This window comes from Thrips palmi, unplaced genomic scaffold, assembly GCF_012932325.1.
Source record: "Thrips palmi isolate BJ-2018 unplaced genomic scaffold, TpBJ-2018v1 HiC_scaffold_6, whole genome shotgun sequence".
Taxonomy (NCBI): domain Eukaryota; kingdom Metazoa; phylum Arthropoda; class Insecta; order Thysanoptera; family Thripidae; genus Thrips; species Thrips palmi.
Genome location: NW_023144633.1, coordinates 8196526 through 8224168, shown reverse-complemented (window position 1 = coordinate 8224168; position 27643 = coordinate 8196526). Strand labels below are relative to the sequence as shown.

At 45.9% G+C, this 27643-nt stretch overlaps 3 protein-coding genes and 1 long non-coding RNA gene across 48 annotated transcripts; 1 reads left to right on the top strand and 3 right to left on the bottom strand.

The window, feature by feature from the left end:
• Positions 1 to 1355: 1355 nt before the first annotated feature.
• On the bottom strand, positions 1356 to 9256 carry LOC117651860. 45 transcript variants are annotated; one of them, XM_034396341.1, is made up of 6 exons: positions 8956 to 9015; positions 8552 to 8596; positions 5802 to 6067; positions 4853 to 5028; positions 3374 to 3527; positions 1356 to 2409 (listed from the first exon to the last, which is right to left on the bottom strand). In XM_034396341.1, exons 1-6 carry the CDS (start codon positions 8969 to 8971, stop codon positions 1816 to 1818), a joined length of 1251 nt encoding a protein of 416 aa, XP_034252232.1. In that variant the 5' UTR covers positions 8972 to 9015; the 3' UTR covers positions 1356 to 1815. The 45 variants fall into 45 exon arrangements, with proteins under 45 accessions (XP_034252232.1, XP_034252244.1, XP_034252235.1 ...); XM_034396353.1 differs by lacking the exons at positions 8552 to 8596; positions 8956 to 9015 and adding exons at positions 7357 to 7441; positions 8040 to 8196; XM_034396344.1 differs by lacking the exons at positions 8552 to 8596; positions 8956 to 9015 and adding exons at positions 7357 to 7441; positions 7965 to 8028 and having other exon boundaries at positions 5802 to 6070.
• Positions 9257 to 11803: 2547 nt separating this feature from the next.
• LOC117651865 lies at positions 11804 to 12466 on the bottom strand. The gene is made up of 3 exons (XR_004588131.1): positions 12232 to 12466; positions 12022 to 12150; positions 11804 to 11909 (listed from the first exon to the last, which is right to left on the bottom strand). It is a non-coding gene; the product is annotated as an uncharacterized LOC117651865 (long non-coding RNA).
• A 1597-nt stretch (positions 12467 to 14063) lies between these two features.
• On the top strand, positions 14064 to 24676 carry LOC117651857. The gene is made up of 7 exons (XM_034396329.1): positions 14064 to 14218; positions 18025 to 18100; positions 18173 to 18339; positions 18910 to 19190; positions 20574 to 20749; positions 21927 to 22148; positions 23352 to 24676. Exons 1-7 carry the CDS (start codon positions 14085 to 14087, stop codon positions 23580 to 23582), a joined length of 1287 nt encoding a protein of 428 aa, XP_034252220.1. The 5' UTR covers positions 14064 to 14084; the 3' UTR covers positions 23583 to 24676.
• Positions 24677 to 25848: 1172 nt separating this feature from the next.
• LOC117651864 lies at positions 25849 to 27149 on the bottom strand. The gene is made up of 2 exons (XM_034396401.1): positions 26624 to 27149; positions 25849 to 26034 (listed from the first exon to the last, which is right to left on the bottom strand). Exons 1-2 carry the CDS (start codon positions 26876 to 26878, stop codon positions 25855 to 25857), a joined length of 435 nt encoding a protein of 144 aa, XP_034252292.1. The 5' UTR covers positions 26879 to 27149; the 3' UTR covers positions 25849 to 25854.
• Positions 27150 to 27643: the final 494 nt, after the last annotated feature.

The window sequence follows — 27643 nt, the reverse complement described above, 5'->3', positions numbered from 1 at the left end:
TAACATACGAACAACATAGGTCAAATTTCATTGTAAAACATTTATAGTGTGTTTCGTGAGGTAGGAGACTTAAGTATTGGCTTGTCGGCAGGATCACTTAAAACTCACACATGATGTGCACGCACACTGCAGGAAGAAAAAACATGGGAAATTTCATCAAGCTCAGACTGGTTGTCAACATACTTCAAATCGCAGGACTTACCGTGCTAAAACAAGTACAGGACCAGGGATCCTTAACTTAACTCAACATTTAACTAACACTGCTGTCATAACGTAACATAAGACAATGTTCGCTATAGGTTAAGGGTACGGACTTACGGAAGTACTTGCAAAAGTATATCCACACAAATTCGAGACATAAAAAAATAACTTACCCTTTTGAAAAGATGTTAGAAGTTAAGGGTAATAACTTTAACTCTTATGATAACGTTATGATGCCCTTATGAGGTAAGTTAAGGATCCCTGTGCAGGACAAGTAACAGCGTGGGTACGGAAAATCCTGCATTCTGCACAATGTCAAGATAAATTGATTATTGGGGCCTACCATACTTCGTTAACGCAAGTTAACTTAAAACGAAACAAAATAAAATAGTACAGATATGACAAAAAAAGAAACGACTAGAACATCGAGTCTGTAAATTAAAGCGTGTGCTCAGCATGCATCTACAGACTTGTGACTGCAGAACTGCACATGCATACAGTCTGTGTACACACCTACAGATGTACGATTTGATAAGCGAGTACTTAGCAAGTACGCACTTCTAGATGTGCACTTGACAAGGGAACTATTTTCGGTGTCATATCCATATTTTCTTCATATTTGGGATTTCGGAAGAGCATCTTAGTAGATTAAGATCGCGCATGAAAGTTCGTGCCCAAATACATAACAACACGTTAAAAACGGAGCATAAAAATTGAAATTTTCACAAAATCCCTATTTTAAAGTGAAAATTCCATTTTTCATGCTCTGTTTTAAACGTGTTGTAATGTATTTGGGCACGAACTTCTATGCGCGATCTTAATCTACTGAGATGCCCTTCCGAAATCACGACTATGAAGAAAATCTGGATGTAACACCTAACATAGTTCGCTAGTGAGACAGTGGGCCAAGACGGTCTTAAGTGCGCACCAACATATGCAAGCATCCTTGGCCGTTATTTCACATCTTAAGTTGCGTGCTCGGCCGAGTACACATTGGTGTGTGCATTCGTACGAGTGAACTCAGTCACATGGGTGAGCACCCGTAGGAGTGAACTTGCATGCAAATGAGCACCAGTCGATGCATACCAAAGCCAAGTACACACCTCAGTTTGTTGAGCTTTAAATTGACCTCTCGCTAAATAAAAGATGCAGCCTTACGAAAACAATCAGGTTTAATAACGACACATGTGCCTACGTCCGACTAAACCTATTTACAAATATTTGAACACAAATTCCAACTCTTTGATCAGATCTGGACTCATAAAACGAAGATAACGATTATAAACAGGGCTCACATTAAATTGATTAGCGGGTCTTTAACCCATGATATTCCCGTTTCCGAGACTTTAGCAGTTTGCTCAGTCAGCTGGTAATCAAGCCAGCCCCTGAAACGTCTCCACTCAGAAGGTACAACGAAAATGCAACTTAGTCGGCTGGTAATCAGGCCAGTCTCCTAGAACGCCTCCTCTAGGAAGGTGCAATGGAAGTGCAATGAAGTCGGCTTTTAATCTTGCCAGCCTCCTACCCAGAACGCCTACACTGAGAGTCCTAGAAGAAAAATTCTAGGAAAGTCATGTGGAGTGCCTCCACCCTAGAGTTACAGTGGAAGACCAGCTAGTACGCTTCCGCTCTGAACGTACAGTGGAAGTCCAACTGAGTCTGCACGAGAGGCCTGCGCTCCTTGAAAGCATCCACCAACTTGCGGCAGTCCACGCGGAAGTTCTCGTCCTCGGCCAGGTCCACGTCGGTCACGGTCAGGGCCAGCATCCTGAGCGACGCGGCGGCCTCGCAGCGCGCCAGGGCCGCGCTCACCAAGGCCATGCCCGACGTCCTCAAGTCCGCCATGAACTCCTGGAACGGCTGGTCGTCGAGGCCGTCGGCCTCGTCGTCGCTGCCCGCGCTGTCGGCGTCCGGGTCCTCCATGTCCACGTCGTCCGCCCCGCCGTCCTGGTCCAGCATCACGCTGAGCGTCAAGCGCTCCACGCTGCGCAGGGCCTTGGCGGCCATGCCCAGGACGGAGCTGTGCGCCGACACGTCGCGGAGCTGGCTCCGGTCCAGCTGCTGCAGCACTCGCGGCGGCACGGGCCAGCGCCCGTCCAGCCGCAGTTCGCGCAGGCCGGCGCCAGCGCGGCGAACCAGGTCCAGCACCAGGTCCTCGGGGACGGCCCGCTGCACGGTCCACTTGGAGGCCGCCTTGCAAGCGCGGATCTGGAACACCAGTTTCACTTTTCTTGATTCTTGCGGACTTTTAGAACGAATGATTATGCACTTATACAGAATAAAGCGCGTAAGGAGGTTTTATGGGACATCACTGTACATTTAATGCATCTTCCTGTGGACCAAAATTTTTGTCGTAGAAAGACTTTAAGCGTTCCTGGTTGACACATGCATGAGTCGTCTTGCATGGGCTCTATTCTTTGATGACTTGTCGACAAATTTTGGTGACGGAACCTTGATATAAGCCCTACTTTATTCTACAAGCACAAAAAAGTTTGAAGAAAAATGGAAAAAAAACTCGCTATTTTAAAAAGTTAAAGTTTGAAAATTAATATCCCAGGACAAAAGGTTAATTTAAAAAATTCCGTCACTAAAATCTCTTCTATTTATCTTTTGGATAACCCAAATGAATTTCTAAGGCTTTCCGTCACAATGAAAGACGCAGGAAGATTTTTCCCCACCGCTCTAAAAAAACACTGAAATGGCACTTTCCTCAGAGACCGTATAACATTTTGGATTGAATTTAGTTTGAGGAACTCACCACAATGAACCCAATAATTAGGCAAAGTTTCAACTTTCTGGAATTATTTTAAAGACTACTTGAAAGTTTCACCAGGGTCCCCTCTTCATGTTTAGATAGATGAAGGCTTATCCGCAGCATGATATTCATCGAAGGAACTCCGTTTGCGTTCTTCTTCCTAGCTCGTGCTCTTGAGGAGCACCTGAACACCCTATGCACAGTGGGTCAAAAGACCGGTGGGAGCGGTCAATATGACGGACGCATTAAGAACTCCGAAGTCGTTAAATGTAACCCGAACCGAATGTGTGAACCCGCCAAAGGACTGCACTACGCACGTCGAATCCAGTTGCGGGGCTACACGTTACTGCATTCTTTTCGGTGCATCGACGCGTTTTGCGATAGGTGCTAAACCAACGTTCCCACGCCTCGACTTACCTGAAGCTCACGCAGCGGGACCGTTGCCTCGTCCTGCCCCAACTGGCCGGAGTACTGGAGAACCGTTTTGACGCCCACGTGCAGGTGAAGCACCTCCAAGCACTCGATGCGCGCGAGAACCTCGAGGAAGGAGAGGCGGTGACTGGGAGTCTCCCTGTGAACGATTCCACAATCAAATTTGACGACACCAAGTGCCAATCAACACCTTTCTCATGAGAACAACAGAGGATCCATTGTGAAATGCAACGCAGCAAAAAGCTGATAACGAAAAATATTTATCCTAAGTAGGGCCCGTTATTTCATAGCTTTCACACGTGAAACATTAGACAGCCAATTGTAAAATAATAAGTAAAAGCCTGCTCTCTTAAAGATGTGAATAGGCAGTACCAATTAATTTAAAGGTCCAACTGATTTTCTAACAAAACGAGTGACTGAATGCTGTTTCTAAGGAGCCATCCATTAGTTACATTACGTACTTTTGGGTACCCCCCCTCCCAAAGTTACGTAGCACTACGCTGGGCCAGAACCTCCCTCCCTCTCCAACAGCGTAACGTTACGCAAATTTTCTGAGGAAAACAGCTACGTACTGCTTGTTTTCCTGCAATGTGCTCTAGTTTTAATGTATTTCGTGGACTACGCCCAGATCGCGCGGATCATGCTCAACGCGAACACCGATTACGTGCAGTGAATTTCCCCTCGTTACGCTGGCTCAGGGGACCCGTCTTCCCATGTACCGTAGCGTTACGCAGAGCAAATACCCACTCCCCTTGATGCGTTACGTAATAAATGGACGGCCCCCAACATTGAGGATTGGTCAAGAACGAGGGGCCCCCCTCTCAGCTCAGGTGTGTACAAAGGATTACTGAAAACTGATTACTAGTGAAAACCTACAAAATTACTCAAAACACTCTGTAAGTTTGACCAGCTAACAGCATTTTTGGCCCAGATTAATAAGAAAAGCCTCCCAAAATCCGACAAAAACAGCGAAAATAACCAGTTATGGAGTGAGATTACCAATCACTGCTGGACGAAGTTTACACACGATTAGCAGAGTGATGGAAAGTGTCCCATTTTCCCCCGGTCCACAGTCCCAGGACACTCTGCAAACTCAACAGTGTACTCAGTACACTCTCTTTAGAGTGTACTCATGAGTACACTCTCTTCAGCGTGTACTCACAAGTACACTCCCACGAACGTGTACTCAGCTGCATGTATTGTGCCGACTTAAGCACACTCTCTTTAGAGTGTACTCATGAGTACACTCTCTGCAGCGTGTACTCACAAGTACACTCCCACGAACGTGTACTCAGCTGCATGTATTGTGCCGACTTAAGCACACTCTCGTTAGAGTGTACTCAGCTAAGCACACTCTCGTTAGAGTATACTTCGCTGAGCACACTCTCACAGGAGTGTGCTTATGAGTACACTCCAAATAGAGTGTACTGAGCACACTGTACAGTTTGCAGAGCAGCCACTTACAACGAGGCGTCCGCCCAGGGCACGAGGACGCGGCGCAGGGTGTGGCGGCTGCGCCACAGCAGCGCCAGCAGCCCGCCGCCGCCCTGCTGGCCCAGGCGCAGCAGCCCGCCGTGCGTCACCGTCACGGCCTCGCGGACCACTGCCAGGCTGCGGCCCACGGCGGCTGGCAGGCAGTCCTAGGTGGAGAGAGAGGAAACAGGTCAGGACACTCTGTCAAGAGTATGTATACTTTCTGAACAGTCAACAGGGCACGCGTGCGTACTATGTGATGTGCATAGCAAGTACTGCACTCTAAATGTTGAACAGTGAAGATTCTCCACATTAAGGTGGTGCAGGACTTCATAACATACCATTGAGAATTCACTGTACCTTACAGATATTTTGAAGAATTTTGCTGGTATCATGGAGAAAATCTCCACCATAAAATGTTGGTGCAGCCTTTCACCATAAAACATTTGCAGTGTGAGTACAAGGCATGAACACAGCAAATGGTGGGAACACTCAAGCAATGGGTAGGCATCTGGGATGCAAAAGCATCGTTCACTCTTAAAATCCTACGAGGCATTTGCTTCATAACTGCGAAGAAAATAAGGGCGTTGTAGAATTGCTTCGTTTTACGAAGGATTTTGATTCATAAAACGAAACAATTCTTCGTAGATTTTACAATGCCTTCATTTTCATCGTATTACGAAGCGATTCTTCGTATAGATCACTGGTAAAACTAAAGCGTAGTTGTACGCTTCATTCAAGCGTAAAACTACGCTTCAAGACTGTAAGCCCTTCTTGAAGCGTACAACTACGCTTCAAGGCAATTCCCCCATGCATTCAGACAGGAAGAATGGAGCGCATGAACTCTTGTACGCTTGAAGAAGGGCGTAATAGTGCGCCTTAGTTTTGCCAGTGTTTTTACTGTGTACTCATCGTTTGGATTCTCGGTCTTTATACATACCTTGTCGATCCCCTTGGCGGTTTGACGGTGCAGGGAGAGGCAGCGCAGGGCCGGGGCGTGCAGCAGCAAGCGCGGGTCGTCTTGGGCCTTCCAGAAGCGGGTGTCGGCCGACACGTTGCTCCACAGGCGCACGTCTTGGCACAGTCGGTGCCAGCGCCGGCACACCAGCGGCAGCGCGTCCAGGAGCGCGAAGCCGTCGGACAGGTGCCGCAGGATGTGCAGCACCAACTCGTCTGGCAGGTCCTCCATGGAGCGGCCGGCTCGTCCTGCTGGGCAAAGAGCGAGCGCACACTGAAAAACCAAACGTGATCCAGACCGCACCACTGGTGTGGTCAGATGGGTGCCATTTTGACCGCATCAGTTGGTGTGGTCTAGACCGCACTAAACGCCCCAAACGTGGTCTAGACCACACCAACTGATGCGGTCAAAATGGCATCCATTTGACCACACCAGTTGGTGCGGTCTAGACCACGTTTGGTTTTTCAGTGCAGGCTCCAGTGAGAGAAGGTTGAGGAAGAATGAGAGCACCGGACAAACGAGCTTCACTGATTAGCGACAGTACACCGAGGCAAACGAGGTAGAGAAAATTCTGTTGATTATTTTGCCAAGATTGTCCAAAGCTCTCGTAGCAATATTCTCCGTAAGCTCTTATAGTGTCCTCCGTAGTACCCTACAGTGTTCTCCGTAGGGCCTAGAAGTTTAATTACTAGTGTTACGGAGATCCCTGCAAGCTCCAACGGAGAATATTGACAAGGGGGAGAATTACCACAAGCTGTTAACAGAAGTTTCCGTAGCTTTTCGCCAGAGTAGTGTTCGGCAGCGGCACAACCGCGGACCACGGATACTATCAGGATAGATGGGAAAGGGTCCGAGGGGTGTATCACTGGTGTACGCAGGTGTGCAACTAGGACCGTTCTCAGTGTACTCACAAGTTCAAAAAGAAAAAAAATCAAAACAAAATCGCTAGGTTTTGGTAAGAATTGGTGTTGCGTATTGTCTGGAACACTATTTAAATGTGAAACAAGAGTTCTTAATAGGTCCACTATCAGTTGTCGTGAGTACAGCAGAATGCTGAGTGATTCACCCCGCATAAAATGATCTCCCGAATTGATCAATCAGTTTGCAAGTACCCGCACAATATTGGATCTCGCCAGAGAGGGGGAGAAGAGGTGGGCCCTTTAGGAGGGTTTCAATCTAGAGGAGCAGGTCTAACAAAGAGCGGACTAGAAATTCACTTTCTGCGACATGACAAGCACACCAAAGTACTGTGTAGATTTTGCTGCGCGCTAATGCACGAAATTTAACATGTACTTCGTAACGCACAAATTTGAGCGTGACAATGCACGATTTTCTCCGAACTTACGCACGGAATCGTGCATTGTCGCGCACAAATTCGTGCGTAACGAAGTGCATGTTAAATTTCGTGCATTAGCGCGCAGAAAAACCTACATAGTGATTAAGTGTGTTGAGCAACTCTCAGAGTTTAGGACGTAAAAATGCCTATACTGATTACTGGGTACTTCTGAGAATACCCAATCAGAGGGGCTGTGATTACCAGAAGCTGAGACATCGTTTTCGTATCCGCTGAGAACTGAGGCCATCGCCTCACTTTGATTAGCGATAGGCTATTTCCTTGGATACTGAACCGGAAGTAAGAGGAACAAAGATAAGCTCGATGACAGAAGCCGCTCGTGCCCGCCCGCGCGCGCTTCGAGATACGCACACTAAATTACAATGTAGGTTTTTCTGAGCGGCAATGCACGAGATTAAATATGCACTTCGTAACGCACGAATTTGTGCGCGAAAATGCACGATTTTCTCCATACTTGCGCACGAAATCGTGCATTGTCGCGCAAATTCATGCGTTGCGAAGTGCATGTTTGATTTCGTGAATTGGCGCGCCGAAAAATCTACAGTAATTTAGTGTGTAAAGCTTGCTTTCGTCATATGATTCGTACTATGTTGCTGTCGCTGCTCTTCCGGGAAATAATCTTAAATGTGTGTATCGCAAGAGTCATACAAGTGTACGAACATCGTTCGACTCACACGCAAGCGCGAAAGAGCAGTGGCTACATCAAAGGAAACAAGCGTGAACGCAAGCCAAGCACTACTTCTCAAAACCGAGTGCGGCTGTGCCCGAGCGGCTTCCGTTTTCGGGCTTACTTTCAATCTTCTTCCTTCTAGTCTAAGACCCGAAGAAATACCGTATTGATGCGTTTCGGCACCCCTCGGACGCACTTACTAAACGATCACCCCGCCGAAAAACGCTACAGAAGGGGTACGGGATGAGAATGGTCACGTGAATCAACACCTCACGTCACGGCTCACAAGGAACATCCCGACAACATTTGAGGTTCAGATACGAGCAATATGGAGCGCGCGCACGACGCGTTGTTTAAGACTCACACTCGCCCCCACTGCACCATAGACATGTTACGCAGGAGACACGATCAATAGGGTACTTCGGAGTAAGTCTGGACCGGAAGTCAGCGCCAGAACGGGAGAAACAGAAGAGCGTCGCGCGGCCGTGCTGAGCGGTGGTGGGGGTCGAAATCGGCGGAGTGGGGGGCGAAGGCGGCGCGCGCATGCTACCCCCACTGCGCCGATTCCGGCCCCCACCACCGCTCAGCACGGCCGCGCGACGCTCATTTGTTTCTCCGGTTTTGTCGCTGACTTCCGGTCTAGGTTTCCTCCGAAGTACCCTATTGGCAAGTTCATTCAAGGCACGCATAAAACTAGAGAAAGATCACCTTCAGCTGCATTAGAAACACAGGCTGAAGGATGTTTCAACGTATCTGTAGACCGGAAGTGAAACAACCAAGGTGAAAATTAAACCGGTTGCGAGCATGCGCTGAGGTGGTTTGAATTCTGACTTTAGTACTTTGACGTCCGGTCCAGAAATAGGGTGCTTCGGGGGAAATCCAGACCGGAAGTCAGCGACAGAACGGGAGAAACAAAAGAGCGTCGCGAGGCCGTGCTGGTCGGTGGTGGGGGCCGGGATGAATAAAGTAGGGGCAGCGTGCGCGCGCCGCGCGCCGCCTTTACCCCCACTCCGCCGCTTTCGAGCCCCACTTCCGCTCAGCACTGCCGCGCGATGCTCTATTGTTTCTCCAGTTCTGACGATGACTTCCGGTCTAGGTTTTCTCCGAAGTACCGTATAAATTCCACATTAGAATTTAGAACCCTCAAAATTTGACAGGAAAAAGGAAACTTTTAACTGCAGAGGACAGTGAAAGCCTCATGTCTCTGGTGTGCGTTCACATACAGTAGAGATACAGATAGTTTCCAACGGCAGTTACCCACCATCACACATTGATCATAAACAAAATTTCTAGAACGTTTGGACGTCTCTCGTTTCTCTCTTGACATAGAACAAGGTAGGTGTACGCCAGACTGTATCTTGTCGTTACAGGCTTCGCGATGCTGCCAGTATAGAACATCCACGCCTGGCATTTACACCTCCCTTGGCGTGCGGCGAGGCGCTTCTTGCTTGCCTTCGGCGAGCTCTCACGGATATAATGTTGCAGCTATGAGTAGAGCGCCCCACGATGAAGTCAGAAAGGGTTCATGGTTAAAAATGTCCATGCTTGTGAGACCATGGCATAGGGTACTTTCGTAGATCCCTGAACCGGAAGCACACAGACGCCATGTTGGCGGAAGTAGATCCAAACTTGACATGGGGAAGAGACGTTAGTCAAACGTATCGGCCACACTTGAACATTTAACAGTCGTTTGATACTTGTTTGCAGCTGACAGACACTCAAACACACAACTTTTCAACCCCACTAGGGTAACGGGCTTCGCTATCGCTCAGCCAATGTGCAAAGAGATGTTGAGACACCAGAGAATTATAATGAAGAATGTTTAGGCAACATAAAATTATAAAAGCGATGTGGAGACAGGGTTGACATCATCAAGAATCTTGAGACAACATAATATAAGGTAGGTGTACGCCAGACAGTCCCTTGTCATAACAGGCTTCGCGATGCTGTACCAGTTTCGACAATCCACGCCTGGCTTTTACACCTACCTTGGCCTGCGGCGTTGGCTTGCCTTCAGCAGACTCTCTCGTCACTCAAGGAGGCCTGATCTCTGGCCTGATCGCACGTCAGAGCAGCATTCGGTTCCAACTTCTATGCCCCCCCCCCTTTCAAGTACAAATTTGGCGTGGCACATAAGAACCAGAGGTCCAATTAACCTCATTACATCCTTACAATGCTTCAAAACATGAAATTTGAATGTTAGATGAAAGATCTTAAGATGATGCAAGTAATTCTCTTTACCAACAACAAATGCAGGAGAAAGCATAATACTCAGTACCTCACGAATCAACAAGTACAATTCACAATCAGGTACTCAATCCCCTACCATTTCTGCAAATCAGAGAGTAAATCACAATATTTCAGAAGCCGAAAGATCTTACTGTCAGACCGCACCGCGTCGGCAGTAAGTTTTTTAAACGGTGGAGTGGTTCCAACTTCATGACAAGCATAGTCAAAATTGATCCACCGCATAAATCATCTCGAAACTAAAATATTATATCTTTCATTAACCAAGTAATGATCAATATTACACATGGTACATTTAAAAATTCCCTCTGGAAGGTCATGCATAACATCGCAGCATTGGTAAACTTGGCACTGCACTGAAAGCGCACTCCGAATCAATACCTGTAAGGGAGACATCATTAACTGCCTCGTCTTCAGCGTAACTATCTACTGTTCGGAGCAAACGCTCGTCAAGACTCGTTTTAAATTGAAGCTGGGTCCCGAAAACTTTTCAAATAGTGCAACAATAGTTGGCAGTGAAACATTAAACAAATCCGAGCATGGAATGCAAACCCAAATTGTCTTCCCCAACCAGAGTCAAAGTAAAGAATAATTTAGTAATACCAGACACGTTGATATAAATTGTTGATTTTCTTAACTTGATAAAGCCCACCTTGAAGCATTTCTAAAGAATAATTTCACACCACTTTCAGGTTTGTCAAAGACTTCGCTTGTAGGTGCCTCTTCTTTGCCCACTCTCAAAGTGTCACTCTCATCCTCGGAATCCTGTTTGTGATTCGTTTTCAGAAAGTTTAGAGAGGAAAAGGATCTCCGGAGCTTTTGTATTTTCTCCTCTTTGGACTACAAGAAATTAGTTAGAAACATGCCACAAGCTGTCAAGTTCCAACGTAGTTCTTCCCTGGGCATGGGCCATGCCGCATGGCACAGTGGGCTGGAATCGCATTCTAGCCGCTTGTCTAGGAAAAAATACATGCAGCAGAACAAATAATTACTAAACCGTTCTCCTGCACTTCAATGAATTTTTCTGGCCCCGATTGGCGCAGAGGTGGCTCTGGAACTTGGACTAGATCCTCATCAAGCGCCTCCTCTTCTTCATCTAGAGGTGGAGCTGATGGCAAGAGCTGGAAGTTGGTCGGAGCCAAGCGGGTAACAATTTCTTGTATCATCTCGTCTGGGCTTTCTCCGAAAAGTTTCGGAATTTTGAACAAAAACGCATGCTTCACTATCACGAATACACGAAAAAAGGTTTGCAACCAGTTAAAAAATGAGGGGAAGGTAAACCCCTACTTGGTTAAGAAACAAATCCAAAATATAAATCTATACGAGATACTCGTCTGTAATAAAAAACGTACGGTTAAAGAAAGGATTTACAATCAGAAAATAAATATACTAGAAAACAGAACAAGTGACTTACATTATCAAAATTGGCTTTCGGAGGCTGCGACCCCACTCTCATTCCAGGAACGTGACATCACGATGAAACGAACGTGACAAAATGTCACGTTCGTTTGAGCATTGTGTCACATTCGTCTGAGTGTGAATTGGCCAAAAATCAGCTCGTTCACATTCAAACGAACGTGACACAATGCTCAAACAAACGTGACATTTTGTCACGTTCGTTTCAACGTGATGTCACGTTCCTGGAATGAGAATGCCCATAAAAGTTAGGGCGCCGCGAAATACGTTTCGCGTGGGTGGGGGTGGGGGCAGTCGGGGGTTGATCGTCGTCATCGCGACGACCCGGACGACGTTTCCGCGGTGGAGGTGTAGCGGTCCGCGCCTGCTGCTGCTCCTCCTCCTCGTCGTCGTCGAGCCGTCGCTTCTCCGGAAGGAAGAAGAAAAATAGATAAATATCACGGAGTATTCAGAGTCCACCCAGTGACAACTGATACGACTAAATTACTCCATGGAGGTGTAATCGAGACTTTTACCTGGCGGTCTTGGTGGCGGTAGTCTGATCAGGGCCTGGCTCCTTGGCTGACTAAAAGGCTGGCTTCGAGCCGGGGCCTCCTGACGGACCGTCGTCGTCATGAGCACCCTCACCCACGTTGGGAAGAGCCCTGTGGAAGAAACACAATCAGTTTAGCCAATCATCCATTGCAGGAATAGGAATGCCACCAATAGCATCGGTTACAACTTACGCGGTCAAAGCATTACTGTAAGCAAGGCAAGATCTCCTGAAGGCCATAGAAAACTTGTCCAGTTCTTCGAAGGCCTTTTTCATCGCCCTGGAAGTAAAACGAAAGTTAAAAAACGATTTAAGGGCGAACATGCTGCTTAAAATGCATCTACTTCCGCCTGGTCACGAGAACACTCGCGGCATCAGCCGCCTTGTGCATCGACTGGCGCACCTGGCCTGAGGTCACATTCAGCAAATGTTCTTGGATTTTCCTGTAAGGAACACGGACGGTGAGACGCGAGCAAGCGCGAGCCACTTAGAAACAAGCACAGGGGTAACGAGACTTACACAAATTGTGGGGTATTGAGCTCCTCAACATTGATTTCTGTTGCGACCCGGTTCTTCGAAAGTGTCTCTTGAATGAGTCCGTTTACATCGTGTATCATCTGACGTCGAAATCCTGAATCTTCATCCATCCGGGAAACATTACATCCGAACATACCACGGACCACAGCAACACACACGTCAAAGAGTTGGACATGCTCCAGGCTGTAACGGACGAATTTGTTATGAAAGCAAACGAGCGGGCACAAGCATTTCCGCACAACTCAATAGCTGGGTTCTCACTTTTGGGCGTTCAACCACGGGCACCCTCTGCGGACATGCAGAGCCCAATGAGAAACTTTGATAACAGGAAAAGTAGCGACATACATCGGCAACTTTGGCCCGTCCCGTACATTAAGAAATGAGTGAATTTCATAACGAAATAAACAAGTGAAAATGTTTTGAAAATCCTTCAAATGTTGCCTGCAAGTCTTTTTACCTCCTCAGCCAAGCTCATAACCACTCGGTTCAAAGTTAACTTTTGTAATTGTAATTGATGAATTAATATTTTGAGTCTCCTGAGAAGTCGCAGCCTGGCTTCCACTGATGTGCTTTTCAGAACCCGCCAAATCAACAAAACAGGAAAAGTCGCGATATACATCGGCAACTTTGGCCCGTCCCGTTCATCAGGGAATGTGCGAATTTCGCCTTTGTTTAACCCTGGCGGGATTTGAACCTGAGTCTGGGGTCAAAATAAATGTTATTTTCGTCATCAGCGCCCTCATAAACATCAGAAACAATGCAAAAATTTGAATATAAAGAATGTCCAAAATATACCCCACTGGGATTTGAACCGGGTCCAAACTTTTCCGATTCGCTTGAAACTGGCACCGTTGGTTTTGTTTCGTCGCCCCGATTCCAAAAATACCCCTACATGCCCCCCTAGCTGTATCCGTTGCCGAAATCCTCCTCTATCCCATGTAGACCATGATGCACCTGCAGCAGCGCCCCCGGGGCTCGGATCGGATTTGCTGCCATCGGGCGGCTCTTAGGGTCACCGAAGGAGGCTGCATGCCTAATTTGGTCCAGATCGGGCCACGGACGCGGTCTGGCGTAAACCTACCTTGTGTATCTTTGAGTGGTCTATGATGTCTCCGAGTAATCAGATGGTCGTCCATTGTCACCAAGAGTTCCTGAACAATTGGAAACATAAGGAATTGTTAAAATACCGTCACATCACTGTCAACACACAATCATTCCAGTGACAGCCATTCTTACCTCCAACACGATTCGGCTCATTCGAAAATGAAGTCTTAATGCAGAGTCATTCATTGCATGATATTCGTCTATATGCACAGTGGCACAAGCCCACGATACACCTTCTGCAACAGTTGAAACAAATAACTAGCCATTGTCACAAAGTAGCACTCGAAGCAATTTGTAACAATGGACGCTCCTTGTCTGGTCAAAGTTCCAATGTCTGCGGAGCACGAGGAGACTGGCGGGCGCCCGACGCGAGCCGTGTGTTTATCAGTGCCCCCTCCCAGCGCGATGTGGCTGCTGGCCATAGTGCCGGGCAGTGCGGTCCTAGCCATGGCCTCGAGCGGGTCGACCATGGACGTTCCCGCCGTTGTGCAAGACGGCATAGCGGCCGTCGCCAGCAAGGCGGGCTTCAAAAAGCCACGGTGAGTCTCGCGCTGGTCAACGTTCGTCGAAAGAGTTACAAAAGAAAATTCACTTTTTTGCAAATTTAAGTTATTTCGACGCCATGGGGCACTCCAATTATCTTGAAACGGAAGAAAGTGAACAAAAGTAAGGACCTTGTAACACTGCGCATGCCCAGACGTTCCCCCCACCGCCCACCATCCAGGGCGCATGCGCAGAAACTGTTTTTAGGGCTTACATTTGATACTTTTTTCAGTTTCAATATTCGTTGGAGTACCGTATTTCAAGGAAAACACACATATAAATTGAAGATGTTTTCCCCTTGTCAATTTGACGGGATTTTGACCACGAGGCAATGGGATACGCTGTTTGAGGGGCCGGATAGGGACGTGTCAAAATGGATCACCTCATCTTAAATATCGCGCACGCAGCTGGCACTCGGCTGTTTGTGTATCGGTGTAGCGAGACGACAGTGGCCTTGGCCAATCGCTGTGTTGTTGGCATCTCTCCCACTCGAGCTAGTAGAGTCGGGTACAGTACACGGCAATCTAAAAGCGTGTAGGTTTGGGACCCAAACTTTGGGTGCACTCACTGCAAAGCCGGTGATAAGTTTGCTTGCTACACATTTGGTAAATCGTTTTGAATGCCAAAATTTGGCAAGCTTTGGTCGAAAATCTTCATAAGCTTACCAAATTTTGGCAAGCTTATGAAGATTTCCGACCAAAGCTTGCCAAATTTTAGCATTCAAAGTGGCTTGTCAAATCTGTGGCAAGCAAACTTACCACCGGCTTTGCAGTGCTAAGCGAAGTGTTGAGAGTGCTAGCTGAAGCGACATCAAGAGAGTCGTCTACCACACGAATTGAATCTCGCGCCAGCTGGCTTGAATCCCCCGTCTCAAGTGCACCGCAGCGTTTCGCAGACCAGACACCGCCCGTGTTGTTCAGGAACTGTTCTTGTTGGCAATCTGACAAACTTTGGCACGCTCGCATGAAAAAGACTTCTCAAACACGCACTGTCCGATACGCCAGCCCATCTCCGGCCCAAGTCTCAAGGGCATGGAGATAAAACAGGCGAAGCCCTCTCGCACTAGAGGCACACAAAACAGTGCAGTGGCAAAAGCATCGTATAATGTATTCCACTGTAAAAAGTTTTCACTTGAATTTTCGTATCGTGGCTTCTGAAACGCCCCTTTTTTGTTACACTTTCAATGAGTTTCGTGTGCCAGTGGCAATGAAATTTCGTTCGCTCGCCACGGCACACAGAAGTTTGGTACCCGATGGCGATCAGAAGGCTTCTCTCCTATGCCAAATGGCAATTTTTGACTCGTTGTGAAGAAAATTCCCGTGACGGCATTGAACCGTAGACTGCAACTTGTATGCCTTATGCCCTTGCTGCAAGAAGCATTGCAAAGTCTCAATTGTTAAGGTGCGAGTCAATGCACGGGATGATTTCAATATCTGACATGCTCAATTGATAGGTATTCTCAGATTTCATTATTTCTATGCTTCTTACGGGACCTTTATCCCGCCGTTCTTGAGCCGCGTCTCAGATTTCGCCCTCTGCAAAGTGGATTTTAGTCGGCTGAATGTAATCAGGCCACCAAAACTCACATTCGTCGCGTTTAAAACGTCTAACTGTGGAAGCGGACCCAGTGCTGACCAAACAGGGTCTATGGATGGAGGGTCTATGTTCATTGTCTAAAGTCTCAGATTCAAAGTGTTTATTTGTCATAAAAACATTTACATGTTGTACATCGTCACTCCTCGGTAATACAAGATAAAAAAATACAAGATTTAACTGATGGATTTTTATATATATATCCGGATATACCCGAATTTTGTTTCCTCTTTCATTTTTCAATTTGATTATCCCACCACTGGTAAAACTAAAGCGTAGTACTACCCTCTGTTTTCAAGCGTAATCAGTTTACGCTTGAAATCAAGCGGAATAGGCTCATCCGCCAAGAATCCCCCTATCTAAATGCATGGGGGAATTTCCAGAGTATGCTTGATTTCAAGCGTAACGTCTTCAAGCGTAACTCTATGCTTGACTTAAGCATAGTGTTACGCTTTAGTTTTGCCAGTGACGTTAGGTTATTGATTTCAATGCCTAAAAAGGTTGTGTTATTCACTTGTTCCATTTTGCAATCCTGTATCCCATGAACACTGTTTTACTTGCATTGAAAAAGAGATTTAATGATGAGAAGTACATTACTACTTCTATCATAATTTTTGTAGCAAGATTTGAATTTTATCATCAGTCTTTCCTTCCAGTAATAGTGGTATCATCTTTGGTATCTGTGGCATTCCTACATAACAGCATAGGGTCAGGGCGGGGAAGAACTGGACGTTTTGCAATCTTTCTCGATTTTGACTCTAATTGACTATCTTTAGCCAATGTATCCGTTGGGTCTGTTGATCGAGCCTCAAAGAAAGACATTTCAACCCTCAGCGAGTGCGTTTGCGGCTTCATTCAGGAATAAATGAGAAAAAATAGTGTGCGATTCTTCCCCGTCGAAACGGGGAAAAATCGAACACCTGAGGGGAAAAATCGGACATAGGCTTTAATTTAACAAAAACCTATGAAAGTAGGTCAGAAATCTCTTGGGAACGATATTTGGGGGTAACACTTGCGATACCCACTGAAGCAGGCGCACGAGTATTCCTAGGTAGACAGAAATCATCGTAGCATTGTAAGGGGGTCCGTGGCGGCACGTTTTTGAGGTCAAATGACCAATATGTATGAAATCGTCAACAGCCGTGTTTGTTTTCCCACTAAATGTTGGGAAATGCTAAAATACACTTGTTACGACCACTTTGGTGGGATGTTAGGGCAATTCATCGATTATTATAGAAAAAAGAGGTGTTCGATTTTTCCCCGCACCAGTGTACGGTTTTTCCCCGTTTCGTATTTAACCCTTCATATGTAATCCAGCTGGAAATCTGCTAAAACATTTGAACGTATCTTGGGCTCCACACTTCCAACTTTCGTTTACAATAAGAATATTCGTCACAGTAGGCTCGGAAAGTCGTTAAAAAGAGATATTGCGGGCACCAACTTTGAAAGTTTTTAAGGTGTTTTAAACGAGACCTCGTTTAAAGGTGACTTTGAATACTTTCCGGTTCAAGTAGGCTAAATTCCTCTTAAACGCAATCTAGCAGATCATCAATAAGCAATACTGAATACTTTGCACGTCCCAAAACAGGTAAATTTGTGGCGAAAGTGCGGTGTGCGTTTCTTCCCCAACTTGCAGGTGTCCGGTTTTTCCCCGCCCTGACCCTACCTACTGTGAGATTCCCTATGAAGATACTTTGTTCTGTCAGATGATCACTCGTATCATCTCGGTGACATGATGTGTTGGTCTGGTATTTCATAAGGAGTGTAGCAATTCTATTTCATTCGTCAGATGATGCTTCGGTACAGGTTGACTAGTAAAGTAAGTCCATGCTGGGACTCGCCTTTCAAACGACAACGATGTTTGCGCCTTTTCCATTCCTTACCGACTGCAAAATCTCTCATACCTGGTGTGCCCTCGCGAGAGTGTGTCGCGGGCAGGGTGAGCAGTGGAGGAGAAACTGTTTGAACATAAGAAACCTAACACCGCAGAAAGCACTTAGCTGAACAAATGAATGTTAAAATTCGGTTCGAGCAAATTTTGCATTTTGAAGCTTGGATTCTAAGGGGAAAAAATCCCTAACGTCCCTAACTAAAGGGATATTTCGCGGCCCCTTGGTATAGGGACGGTTTCCCCGAAAAGCAGGGTATCCAACCCAACCAAAATACTGAAATTGGTGGAGATTGATTTGTCGGTTTCCCATGTGTGCAGGTTCCATATCGAGTCGGGCTCAAACGCCGGGGACGGCTACACTAGTATCATCTACAGAGCCATTATTCATGACGAGGTAACTACCCGGAAGCTGCACGGGAGTGCTTCCGTACTTATTTTGGGCGGTACTAAGTGGACTTCGTTACAGGATACTACCGGGGCCGACGAAATGCGGCTTATATGCAAAACCACGCTTTCGGACACCGGGAACATGGTTCACGATTTCCTGTTTGATGCGGAATCAGTATTATACAGCACCATCGTTCCCGTCCTGATGGACGTCGCCAAGCTGAAGGAACCTCTACCGTGGCCCAAGTCAGTACACACACTGGTAAAACAAAGGCATAAATACTCTTTTACGCCCTTCAAGGGCTTACACACTAAATTACTATGTAGGTTTTTCTGGGCGCTAATGCACGAAATTTACATGCAAACTTCGTTAACGCACGAATTTGTGCGCGATAATGCTACGTTTCGTGCGCAAGTAATGCAGGAAACTGAGTGCCACAATTCGTGCGTTAGGAAGTGCATGTACTATTTCGTGCATTAGCGCGCAGAAAAACCTACATAGTAATTTAGTGTGTAAATCGTTTTATGCCCTTGGGAAGGGCATGAATGATATAGGCATTTTAAGCAAAATTTTAATGCCTTTCCAAAAGGCATTAACGGTTCACGCCGCTCCAAGGGCGTAAATCGTTAACGCCCCTGAAGAGCATAATTTTAATGCCTCTGTTTCACCAGTGCAGAAAGAACTCACCTAGGAAAGCTGAGTGCCCGCTTCTGTTGCTTTGGGAAAATGTATTCCCAAGCCAATGTCTTTATTATCGTGAAAAATAGGCGCGAGCGGAAATTTCTTCAGCACGCTTGTAGGGTGTACTTTTCCAGGTGTTTCCACGCCAACACGACGTCGGCTCGGCCGTGCCTGGTGTTGGAGGACAAGTGCGTGGAGCGCTTCAGGATGGCCAACCGGCGCGTGCCGCTGGACGAGCACCACGCCCGCCATGCCGTCACCCAGCTGGGCCGCTTCCACGGCGCCACCATGGCCATGGCCCTGCAGCGGCCCGCGGAGTTCGACGCCCTCGCCGACAGGCTGACGGCCCCGTACAGGACCGACGCCGTCAGGACCTTCTGGAAGTCGTGGATGCTCGTCGCGGAGGAGACTCCAGGTCCTTACCCGAGTGAAGACCCACTGTAAAATTTTTGAACAGTGATTGTGGGAATGTGTTCGAATGTGCAAGATTTCTGGCATATCGTGAACGGGGGTAACTTGGGACACTTCCACGTTTTTTAACGCCAGAGGCAAAATTCTCGACCTAGCCCATTAGATGCTAATTAGGCCCAAGTTTGACCCTTTCCCCATGATTTTATGCTGGTCTGGTTCATTTGCCTCGATTATGTCGTTCACAAACGGTCTCGATAGAGAGCCAAGTTACCCCATGTCACCAGGGGTGACTTGGGACAGTCGGTAAATAATTAGGTAATGTACACTGTGGCAAAAAGCTACGGAAAATTCTGTAAACAGCTTGTGGTAATTCTCCGTAGCCCCCTTATAAATATTCTCCGTAGGACCGCACAGTATTCTCCGTAGGACCTTACAGTGATCTCCGTAGGACTATACAGTCTTCCATGTCCTACGGAGAAGACTGTGCGGACTTACAGAGAATACTGTACGGCCCTACGGAGAATACTGTAAGAGCCTACGGAGAATATTGATAAGAGGGCTACGGAGAATCCTGGCAAAAAAATTAACAGAATTTTCCGTACCTTTTTGCCACAGTGTAGCTACATTCCAATGCATCTCTTGATGCTTATGCATGAAATTAATTTAATTCACGACATGGAGACCAAGAATTGAGGCCTAGGAACTGTTGTGGAACCAATATTGGACTATATCTAGGACTCTACGTGGAACTCTGGACTCTCTTCTAGTATTTTCCAGGCATTTACTGAAAGTTCAAAATATGGATTAACAGAACACAAAACTGCAGAGCTAGGCATCTCATTCCATCATCAGCGAAACATCCGAAGCATAGGTTATGTCAGGGACCGGATTCAGGTGGCCTTAACGCCTGCAAGTCGGCAACACGCAGCCGTGGGAGCAGAGCAAAACTTAGTTGTCACATTTTTACAAAATCGTGGATGACATTTTTATCACCTGCAAATGACAACAGTGATATTTCGAAGTGATGAGCTCTAATCTGAGCTCCTATACTTCCTGCATGGCCTGACAACTGTCAGTGTCATCAAATGTAATGATGACATCCTTGTAAGGACTTTCGGCCTTTGAAATTAACATCAAGTGACAGCCAAGTGGTGTTAACGACACCCGAATGTGTAATGTGTTCAAATTTTGCTGAATGAATGCAAAGTACGAACTTGTTCTCCCTTCGTTCCAACCACATACATTCAACTGTTGATCGTTTTCAAGCACATGAACATACCCTCGGCTGATAGAGTACCACTCTTTGGGGCAGAATTAACTTCGTTTCCGTATCTTTTATCCAACCACAAACGAATGTCAACCTGACATCATTGCGCCTTTGTTACAGCAATGATGCTGGAGCGGTACCCGGAAGGAACAGCAGCGCACGCCAAAGTGAAGCGTTTCTTCTCCACGTTCGGCGATAAGTACTTCAGCGAGCTGATGACTCCGGGCAAAGGGGTCGGCAACTCGATCATGCACGGGGATTGCCACGTCAACAACATGCTCTTCCAGTACGATGAGGTGCGCATTGATGAACTACAGTGTTGGAAGTAAATTGGAAAATCCCATGAGGGCTCCGAATTTTCTCCGCGAATTTTCCGAAGCTACGTGTTTCAAAACATTTGTTTTGGTATTTTACCTGTTGTTTTGGTATTTTACCTGGTGGAAACTTACCCTAGATAGAAACAAATTACTAGAAGGAATGGAGGTTGTTCTGGGATCAAGGGCAATTTCATTTCCGCCCAAGTTATTCTGGATTAAAATGTTTCCTAATTCTGAGGTTGAAAGACTGAAAAGGTGTTGACGCCTCAACTTTAAAATTTCTCCGCGTCTGTGCTTCAGCGCTGCTTTAGCCCTCTTTCTTGATTCTGACATCAGTTTGTGGAGGATTTCGTTAGCAACTCCGACCAGTTTTGTAAATTTCATTTGATCAAAATCAACTGTTAAAGTGTCAAATCTATGACAGGTTGCCAACAAATCTGTCAGCTATTATTGCCGCATACCTTTCGAGCCTTTGATGAAGACAATAGGGTGTGGAGTGCAACTGCGTTCCTTTACCTTCATCTAATGCAATGCGGAGTTGGTCGATGCACAGTAAAAACTCTACGAAGAATCGCTTCGCAATACGAAGAAAATGAAGGCATTGTAAAATCTAAGAAATGCTTCGTCTTATGAAGCAAAATCCTTTGTAATACGAAGCATTTCTTCATAATACACAGCAATTCCACAATGCCTTCATTTTCTTTGTAGTTATGAAGCAAATGCTTCGTAGGCTTTTAAGAGTGTACTAACGTCGGCGCGGATTCCATAATGGTCCTTTTTAACATCCAACTTTTATCCAAATGATCCAACTTAAATTAATTCGCTTGAATACAGTCACGATTTTCTATCCAAAAACGATAAGATGAGGTCTTTTGAATAGGATCCCTCGAACAGTGGACCAGAAAACCGGCGCCGCGGCGGCCAAAATTCTAGACGCATTTTGAGCTCCAAAGCATTTAAATAGGAATTGAACCGAGCGTGTGACCCCACCAATGGGTTCCTCGTTCGGAGAGCAATCCATTGTTGGGGTCTCACGTTCGATTCGAGTCCAATTGAGCGACTGTGGAGCTCAAAGCACGTCCGGAATTTTGACCGCCTAAACCGGTCTTCTGGCCCACTGTGCTTCGACATCTGCACCGTTCAATGCGTGTTGCAGGCTGGCGCCGTGACCGGGTGCTGTCTCATCGACTTCCAGACTGCGCGCTTCTCCCACACGGCCCTGGACCTCGGCACACTGCTTCTGTCGTGCACGGAGAAGGCCATGCGTGACCGGCACTGGGACGACCTGCTGAAGCACTACCACACTGTGCTGCAAAACACGCTCCGGGACGCTGGGATCAAGGACCCGGACACCGTCTACTCTTGGGATCAGTTCGTGGTTCGTCTTGCAACACAAGCTACTTACAACAGTCATGGGACTTTTATGGTCGCATATGGATCATGCAATTTCATACTCATCCCGTGGTGACAGTTCTGTACCCGCTATCGGCACAAAGAATCGACACGCTTTGTATACACTATACACAGCGAGCAGCTCCAGACACAATAAGAAGAAAAGCACTTGGCCGGGGACCCACTCAGATCTGGCTCCCTCCCGTTTTTTTTTTTGTTCCTCTTGTGAATACGAATTGCCGAAACAAAAATAGTGCTAGATCCTTCACCAATTGGCTTTTTGGTAGAGGTCGAAAACCCCTAAAAATGGCTGTTTTTGAGGGTTTGGGGCTCAGTGGGATCTCAGAACCTGCTGGCCAACAAATCTACCAGGTAGCCACTCAGGAAATCCTGAGTTCTTCCGCGAAATGTCTTCAAACTCTGATAAAATTGCAAGTGAAATCCCATCGAAGTTGAGCATTATCTCAAAAATTGTGTCCAAAAACCTGTGAAATCTTGTTGACCACTTAAAAATTTCCACTTACAGAATTCTATTAGCAAAAAAAATCAAGTGGTTGTCCCGTGGTTTTGAAGTCAGTCTGCAGAAGGCAAGGTCACCGCATCAATCAGGCCCCTTCTTCGAAAACTGTGGAAAAATGTGAAAAGTTGTCAGAGAAAACTAAAATTGTCCATGCAATCTGAACGGTGCATATTTCGGCCCAAAAAATTTGTGGCCTTTCTTAGACTCACAAGGACTACCTTCGACCAAAAAGAGGAGGAAATCGTCATCGATCGTGTTCCACGATAGGACTTCTTTAAAAAAATCTCATTCAACGAACGTTAATGAAAGCAGATGATAGTCGTTTGGTTTTCTTCTACGGAGTTGTATGGGTTCATTCCAAAGATAGTATTTAAAAGCTGAGTCCTTTGTGCGCTGTTGCGGGGAGGATTGTGAATGTTGCGCACAGGCCGTCGCGCGCGAGGAGGTGCCATCGTCGAATTCCGCGCAGGCTGCGCCGCAGGCACAGACGCACCAGCCCGCCCCGGCAGCCAGCCCCTACTATATTGTTAGGATAAGCACTTGGTTTTTGGACCGAGTAAAAGCTAGCTGACACCTTTATGTGTCTTTAAGTTGTAGTTTTAGGTATGTTTTTAAGTAAAGGTATCATCTGCTAAAAATGCCTCAAACTATAATTTTGTGTCCTTCCAGGCGCGGTTGGGCGACATGGCGGGTTTCGGCTTGTTCCTGACGCCGTTGTTGGTGCACGGCATGGGAGCCGACGAGGAGCAGGTCAAGGAGTTACAGAGCTCTTGCGCCACCGTCCTCAGTGAAGACGACCCGGCGGCCACAGCGGGCGTCTTCAAGATCAAATGGACTTCGGAAGTGCGGCGGCGCGTGGGTGACGTCATTGATGACGTGATGCGCTGGGGTTGGATGTAGGCAAGCCCACACTGGTAAAAAGAATAAAACCTAATGCCCAACAGAGCTGAAACGATCTACGCCCTTGGAACGTCGTGAATCGGTTGATGCCCTCATCAGACGCGAGAATGAGTTGGAGCTCTAGGCAAAACTATACATGCTCTTCCAATGCCTTAAGGCATTGAGCCATTAACGGCACAGTGGGCCTGAAGACCGGTGGAGGCGGCCAAAATTCTCGACGCGTTTTGAGTTCCAGAGTCGCTCTACAAACTGAAGTGTGTACTCAGTATGCATCTACAGATGCATGGAAAAAACATGGATTCTCATCTGCATCTGTAGATGTGTACTCAGCTAGGTATGCAGCTGTACGTATAAGTATGCATCTGTAGATGCATACTGAGTACACACTTCAGTTTGTTGAGAACCTATGTTTTTTTCCATGCATCTGTTGGTGTATACTTATAAGTATGCAACTGTAGATGCATACTGAGTACACACTTCAGTTTGTTGAGAATCTATGTTTTTTTTACCAGTGCAGCGGCTCAAGAAGTCGAGAACAAGACCCGAGAAATAAAAGCAAAGTCTCAAGCAAGTGGTTTCATTGCTATGTATATGCTATCTTTTTTCAATGTGGATTTTCTTCTGAACTGCTAGGAAGTCACAGATATCCCATACGCAGTGACGTGACACTTCTGTTCTTTGTCTCAAAATTAAACTTACGCTTCATGAACTTGTTATCATGTGTGAGTGATTATAGTCTTTCTTGCGTGTTACGCATGTACAAGTTCAGTTTTGTCAACATCACACTAAATTCTTGTGGACTTTTTAAATGCATAATTACGCATAATTTATGCATAGTTATGCATGCGCAGAAACGTATATCAGGTGTGTATTAAACTATGCATCACTATGTACATTTTATGCATCTACCTGCATAAAATGTACACAGTGATGCATAATATCATACACAACGTATGGACGTATCTGTGCATGCATAACTATGCATAAAAAAAGTCCATAAGAATTAAGTGTGATGTATAGATGAATTAGAGTCTTCGAAAGTTGAAATTGTTGTCCTATTTTCTTTGCAGTAAAGTCGTGTTTATGATCACAGAGTTGTTAAGTATCTTTTGCAATAACAAATACTACGCCATAAAAACCTTCCGCAACCTACTGTAGGACATTTCGGACACGTTGGACAAAGTTGTGTTCATGAGTTTGGAGTGTTTCAAAGTGGAATTCTTCCTTCTGATCTAGGTGCTACATTGGCTGTGTTGCTCTACAAACCTAACTGACCACTCAGTACACGCCTACAAATGCATGCTTGCAAGTTCACAAAAACGCACTTGGTCAAATATGTTATTAGATTCGCATGCTTGGCTCGGCTACACTCTCATTCCAAGTACGTGACATCACGTTGGAACAAACGTGATAAATTGTCACGTTCGTTTGAGCATTGTGTCACGATCGTTTGAATGTGAACAAGCTGATTTTTGGCCGATTCACATCCAAACGAATGGGACAACACGCTGAAAGCGTGATGTCACGTACTTGGACTGAGAGTGAAGGCATACGCATTTGCAAGTGTGTACTTGCTAAGTATGCAATTGTAACTTTATACTCGGCCGAGTGTGTGATTGTACGTGTGTACAAAGTAGGCACTTTGATTTGTAGTGTATACAACTGGGTTGGCTTAGACGCTTGGTTGCTGAGAAACATTTGTTGATGTTCTGATTTATGGTTGACATCGGATTGAGGGGCCACGAGGAGTCAGGAAGATGAATGATGCTCAAATCCTTGTTCTTGCATTGGCTGTATTAATGTTTTTGGGAGGAAGGAAAGAACTGTCTCATTAAAAGGGCTTATTGTAGTAACCAACAATTTTAAGAGCCCTCTTAAAACTTCATTAGAAAAATATTGTTGTCAGGTTACAAGCAGAGGTTCAAAAGTTAGCAATGAAATCAACAAACATGTTTGCATCTGTAGACTCCAAAGAAGTCATTGTTTTATTCATCGAACTGTGTATGAAATCAAATACATCTGCTTGAATTTACAAAAGCTTTATCAAATAAAGCATAATGTGTTCATTTACAACTTTTTTTAACAGAGGTGAAATTTCAGGCCAAAGTTGGAAGCAAAGTTCAAAAGTGCAAGAAGTAAAAACAGCACGTAGACTACAAAACTTTGAATAAAAATTTGTGTATCCTTACAAAATTTTTACAGTTTTTTTAACATGTAAGAGTTTTTTTAAAGGAAACGTCGGCCCTGGTGAAAATTGTTCTTTTTGCAAAAATCATGTCTTAAGCCTTACTCGTCTTACGTCAACGGTAAAATTAAAACAAACTGACAATTCACGAAGCTCGTCAAAGGCTTGAGCCTCCACTTGCCAAACATATTTGTCAACACCCGAACGGGCTCCAATCTGGTCCACGATAGCAAAGTCCAAAGTTCCATTCCTGACGACCTTAAATCCCTGCGGAAGAGAAAATGGTCTTTAAGGGATACTGGCACAGCAGCGAAAAAGGTTTTTGGAGTCGAATTCCTATACATGTACATGCAAGAATTCATGCTTTCATAAGTAGATGAATGTAACACTCACTGAAATGGCAATTCCCACATACATGTATACATGAAAATTCTACATCACTTATACAAATATTTGTAACCAATGCAGGCAATACAAAATCCTGCATCAAAAATGATAAAAAATTCTGTAACTTTTTGTAGAGTGCATCGGGTATTACAGTTTTCTGAAGACTAGGCGCCCAAGGTGCCTATCTCGAAGCCTTTCAAAGTACAATGAATAGGGTGGGTCGAAAATGTCAGAATTAAACGGCGTGTGGTTTTCTTTGCAGTTGACTACATTAGAGACACCGGAGACACCGGTGTCACCAGACACCGGCATTGTGGGATATCTTCTCTAATACAGTCAACTGCAAAGAAAACCATATACGCCGTTAAAATATGAGATTTTCGACCCACCCTAACAATGAAACTCTGATCAGGCGCAGACGTAAATATTCTTCGTGACGTAATTTAGGCCTCAGATTCGGCAAGCTTACCGCAGTAACAGGACACTTGAATTCTGGTTCTATACTCTGGATCATAGGACTCCACAGAACGCCCTTGGCTGGGAGAAGTGAGCAGAGTCCCGCGTCCCAGTTCCACGTACTGAAGTATTCACACAGATTCGACGAAACGCCTCCCAGACAGCGGTGCAGGACAACTATAAGCTGAGACAAAACAAAACATTTTCGCCAACGATACTGTGAGGTGAAAAAAATGTGTAATATCATTTTCCGAAATAATTGTGGCATCCTGATTGTATTTTGGTTTCAGTGATGCAACAAGCGATTTTTAAAAGAAACTCGAACTAAAATTTGATGTTGACCAAGAAATATATGACAAGTTTTCATGGGACACTTAGAGTGTTTCGACCATGAATACAGCTCCCTTGTTCTGTCCCGGGCCGTCATTTTGATATTACAGTTTCGGAGTGACACCTTTGTGAAGTATTTGACGCCGCGGTAAAGCCACCACTCCGCATCTGTGATGTAATCTGCCCCGTTCTCATCCATCGCAATCCTGTAGCTGGTGAGATTGGCGTAGTGCTTTTTGTCCGTGCATGTTTGGACTGAATAAATCTTGGGGTAGAGCCTCGTCTTCGGCGTCCTCTGCAGCATGAAACGAGACACAAAGTATCTGAGAAACTTCAAGGTCGGCAGGACGTTGAAGCTTCTACAGTTCACATTCATATTTATGTATTCACATTGTATGGTTACACTGCAAGTTGGATGGAAAGACTTCGCTCCAAAATATGGCGAGACATTAAACTCTTGTCAAGTTTTGGTCAGGCCTGAAAGTCTCGCCAAAATTTGGTCAGACAGTCCCGCCACAAAACGGTCAGACACAAAAGTCTCACTACAAAATGGCGAGACTTTTGTGTCTGACCACGTAACCGCCCGGCGCATTACGGCCTTTAGGTGGCGGTCAGACACAAAAGTTTCGCCGAGACTTCTGTGTCTGACCGTTTCGTGGCGAGGCTTTTTTGTCTGACCAAATTTAGGCGAGACATTCAGGTC

Coding starts and splice junctions, on each gene's coding strand:
- LOC117651857 (XM_034396329.1), top strand. CDS start 14,085: ATGTGGCTGCTGGCCATAGTGCCGGGCAGTGCGGTCCTAGCCATGGCC. Junction 20,750..21,926: donor TGCTCTTCCAGTACGATGAG/GTGCGCATTGAT, acceptor TGCGTGTTGCAG/GCTGGCGCCGTGACCGGGTG. Junction 22,149..23,351: donor ACTCTTGGGATCAGTTCGTG/GTTCGTCTTGCA, acceptor GTGTCCTTCCAG/GCGCGGTTGGGCGACATGGC.
- LOC117651864 (XM_034396401.1), bottom strand. CDS start 26,878: ATGCCACAATTATTTCGGAAAATGATATTACACATTTTTTTCACCTCA. Junction 26,035..26,623: donor TCAAGTGTCCTGTTACTGCG/GTAAGCTTGCCG, acceptor TCTCTTCCGCAG/GGATTTAAGGTCGTCAGGAA.
- LOC117651860 (XM_034396341.1), bottom strand. Junction 6,068..8,551: donor TGTTTCTAATGCAGCTGAAG/GTGATCTTTCTC, acceptor TTTGCCCAGCAG/GACGAGCCGGCCGCTCCATG. Junction 5,029..5,801: donor CCGCCAAGGGGATCGACAAG/GTATGTATAAAG, acceptor CTCTCCACCTAG/GACTGCCTGCCAGCCGCCGT.